Raw genomic sequence first — 4,236 nt, 5'->3', positions numbered from 1 at the left:
ACACACAATCTATGAAATTTTGATCCAATTTTATCCAGTAAAACACAATGAACTGATGAAAGAAGGTGTAGAAATCACAATTTTGAGCGAAAAACGAGCTAAACGGCAAGAACTCTTCCTCCTGAGCTCTGATACCACTTGTAGGATCGTGAAACGACCTAACGAGTCGATCAGAAGAGTGCTTAGACCGAAACAGAGGCGGAATTCATTGATTCGGTCTTTGTTCAGCTTGTATTCACTTTTAATTGTCTCCTTTATTGATCTTTGACCATTTTACAGTACAAATACACTTTGACAGGGCTTCGCCGTCGAAAATCAGAACCATACAACTGAAACCGTTTGACAGGTATTTATAGGAGATACCTGACCGTTTGAAGATGACATGCCATCCTTCAAACGGTCACCCTTCAAACGGAAGGGTTTCAAACGGATAGCATTCAAACGATAAGGTTACATTCAAACGACCAACATCATCTCAAACGGAAGGTTGTCTTCAAACGGCCAACCTTCAATATTTTCATATTTCATGCCTAATCTGATCTCCAACGAACCCGAGACTCGACATAAGACGAAGACGACAGATGACTGCACCAACACAACAGATACTGATTTCGCTCAAGAGACCCCTATTTATAATGTTCAGATTTCGCCCCAGATGACACTTGTCCCCAGGAGCGAAATCAGCTATTGTGATTTCGCCCGAAATCACCCAGCTGACACTATGAGCGAAATCAGCTTCTAATACACATACGCTCTCCTATTTTCTCGTAAAACGTGCCCTAATCTATACAATGCAATCCAAGACTCGATACAAGACGAAGTCGACAGATGTATGCACCAACATAGAATACTATACACTGCATATAAACACAGGGGCTTTGTGATGATATGTTACAAATTGGGAACCACATATTCGTGTATTGCAGTTTGGAAAGATGACTGAATAGAGATCTAAATAACCGATACAACCCATTTGTAACCCAGCTCAAATCTCGTAACTATGAATCTCTTCCCTCCAAAACCACCCACCTTGTCACGTATGGTCATCAACATACCACCAAACTCAAACAAACCACCAAACTAGGACATCAACATCAATTGATGTATAATTGACGAATACGAATGTGTGAAATGGGATTTATTTAAAAGTAAAAAGAAAACTGAAACCAATTTTCCTTGATAATAGAAGTCGTTCGATTTGATGGCTCTGAACACAAGTTTTCTTTTTGAGCTTGATGGATGTCCATTATCTCAACGCTTCTCATTACATTACTGATATGGAATTGGAGAACCGTTGTGTATTTGCTTACTTTTTTGTTGAAATCAAAGAAAAGAGTAAAAAAATGAAATGAGGCGTGTTAACGCAAATGCAATACTTACAATTAACCAACATACATTAATTGTGGATTTAACTTGCAACATACATCAAAGCTTCATGCAGCCGAGACCGCTTTATTAATTTTAATGAAGCAACGAAGATTGAAGGTGCCAAAAAGAAACTAAATGAATTATGCAACATATCCATATCCCCTTGGTAGTTGTTACCATATCCATTGATGTCCAATTGACGAACACGAATGTGTGAAATGAGATTTATTTGAAAGTAAAAGAAAACTGAAACCCGTTTTCCTTGATAGCAGAAGCCAGTTTGATTTGATGGTTCTGAACACTATATAGATTGCTAGATCGAAACCCAAATGTGTGAATATTAACTCATAAAAAAATTCTTATCTTTACGGGTCGTATATCATTATACGGTCCGTATAAAGATATCGTATATGTTGTATACAACCAATGTTTGTTTTAACATGGTGTATACGGGGCGTATAAGGTTATACGACTTGTATAGAATAAGATAAACTGACAAAGTATGCGCCCACAGACTTTATCAGTTCATTTTATTCTATACGGGCCGTGTAATCTTATATGGTCCGTATACACCATATTAAAACAAGATTTTACCGTGTGTTAATATTAACACCCTTATTTTACTATTAAAGAAAATAGTTTAAATTACTAAAAATAATTTAACTTTTTTTTTAATGACAAATGTTATTCCTACTTTATATAAGTAATCCTAAACTATTTCATCGTCCAGATTTGAACTTTTACACCAATAATTTTAAACTAGTTCATTGTCCGAATCTGAACTTTTACACCAATAATCTTAAACTACTTTATTGGCCGGGTTTGATCGTTAGACCTCCTTTCTAAAACACATGTCTCTCAATCAAATGAAATTAGCTTCACATTAAAAAATAAAATTAAAGACGGTCAAAAAAATAATTTAATGATGTCATGTGTTTAACGTTTGTGGATGTAACGGTCTTAATGGTTATTATCATTATATATCGATGGTCTTGATTCACCCAAATTGGGTTGTATTGTTGTAACATTTACATTGTGACAAAAACCCGACAATCCCTCACCCCAATTCCGGATCTTCACTCTACCACATCCACACAAACACCACCGCCGACCAACCATGACGAACACCAACACTGGTTCCAAAACCCACATCCTCGTATTCCCCTACCCAGCACAAGGCCACATGCTATCACTACTCGATCTCACCCACCAACTAGCCACCAGAAACATCTTCATCACCATCCTCATCACCCCCCAAAACCTACCTACCCTCTCCGCCCTCCTTTCCGCCCACCCCACCACCATCACCACCCTCATCCTCCCTCTTCCGCCGCACCCCGCCATCCCCCCCGGCATCGAAAACGTCAAAGACTTACCCGGTTCCGCCTTCAAGTCCTTTATGGTTGCTTTAGGCGGTCTCTATGACCCTGTATATAAATGGTGTAGCAATCACTCTAACCCGCCAGTCGCAATTATATCCGACTTTTTCTTGGGGTGGACCCACCGTCTCGCTTGCGACCTGGGGATCCGCCGGTATACGTTTTCGCCTTCTGGTGCGTTGGCACTCTCGGTTATATATTCGCTCTGGAAGTACCAGCGGAAAAGGGTAAATTTGGAAGATGAAAATGAAGTGATTAAGTTTACGAAGATTCCGAACTCGCCGGAATATCCGTGGTGGCAGGTGTCTCCGGTTTACCGGAGCTACGTAGAAGGTGACCCGGACTCGGAGTTTATTAAAGAGGGGTTTTTGGGGAATATAGCAAGTTGGGGACTCGTTATCAACTCGTTTACCGAGATGGAACGGGTTTATTTTGATTATTTAAAAGAGGAGTTAGGGCACGACCGCGTGTTTGCGGTCGGGCCCTTGCTTCCTCCTGGTGTTAAGACATCAGAGAGAGGTGGGCCCAGCTCGAGTAACGTGCTATCATGGCTCGACACGTGTGGGGATCGAATGGTGGTGTATGTTTGTTTTGGAAGTCAACTTGTTTTGACTAATGAACAAACGGAGGCGGTGGCGGTTGGGTTGGAAAAGAGTGGGGTCAAGTTTGTGTGGTCGGTGAAGGAACCGACCGTTGGACACGTGGCCGCAGATTACGGGAGGGTTCCGGAAGGGTTTGAAGAGCGTGTGGCGGGGAGGGGTCTTGTGGTTAGAGGTTGGGCTCCACAAGTGGCGATACTGAGTCATGACTCGGTGGGGGTATTTTTGACTCATTGTGGGTGGAACTCGATCATGGAAGCGGTGGCTGCGGAGGTTCTAATGCTTACGTGGCCGATGAGCGCAGACCAGTTCTCGAATGCAACGCTGTTGCAGGAGTTGAAAGTGGGAATCAAAGTATGTGAGGGGGCGAGTACGGTTCCTGACTCCGCTGAGTTGGCCGAATTGTTTAGGAAGTCAGTGAGTCAGGAAACTCGGTTGGAGAGAGAACGAGCAAAAGAGCTTAGGAAGGCGGCACAAGAAGCAGTAGGTGAAAAGGGGAGTTCGGTATGTGAATTGGATAGATTAGTTGAGAATTTGAAGCATTAATGTAATTCTAAAATAATTAGCAAAAATTAATAATGTCGTTATTTGTTTAGCTGTGTAATAATGAATTACTAAATAAAGTTGTTATTTGTTTAGTTGTGTAATAATGAATTACTAAATAAGTATGGACGATTTTTTGTAGGCTAAAGGGTGCGGGGTAATGGTTGGGATATGATTTCACACGTAGAAACATGAATGGAATGCTATATCATCCTGTGGGGAGCATGGTTTGGATCATTAATGTCACATAGGACCATTATTGGATTACTACACCACCCTCTTGACTCATCCACCATGGTTAGCATGGATTAAACTATGACAATCATGAGCCTTCTTTCCTTTTTCAA

The 4,236-nt window shown here is 41.1% G+C and overlaps 1 protein-coding gene across 1 annotated transcript; it reads left to right on the top strand.

The window, feature by feature from the left end:
* The first annotated feature begins 2,368 nt into the window (after positions 1 to 2,368).
* On the top strand, positions 2,369 to 3,993 carry LOC110917849 (UDP-glycosyltransferase 89B2). The gene has a single exon (XM_022162289.2). The coding sequence runs from the start codon at positions 2,486 to 2,488 to the stop codon at positions 3,890 to 3,892; it is 1,407 nt and encodes a 468-aa protein (XP_022017981.1). The 5' UTR covers positions 2,369 to 2,485; the 3' UTR covers positions 3,893 to 3,993.
* The last annotated feature ends 243 nt before the right edge of the window (positions 3,994 to 4,236 follow it).

This window comes from Helianthus annuus, chromosome 2, assembly GCF_002127325.2.
Source record: "Helianthus annuus cultivar XRQ/B chromosome 2, HanXRQr2.0-SUNRISE, whole genome shotgun sequence".
Classification (NCBI taxonomy): Eukaryota; Viridiplantae; Streptophyta; class Magnoliopsida; order Asterales; family Asteraceae; genus Helianthus; species Helianthus annuus.
The sequence above is the reverse complement of the archived record's forward strand: the minus strand, read 5'-3'. Positions and strand labels throughout refer to the sequence as shown.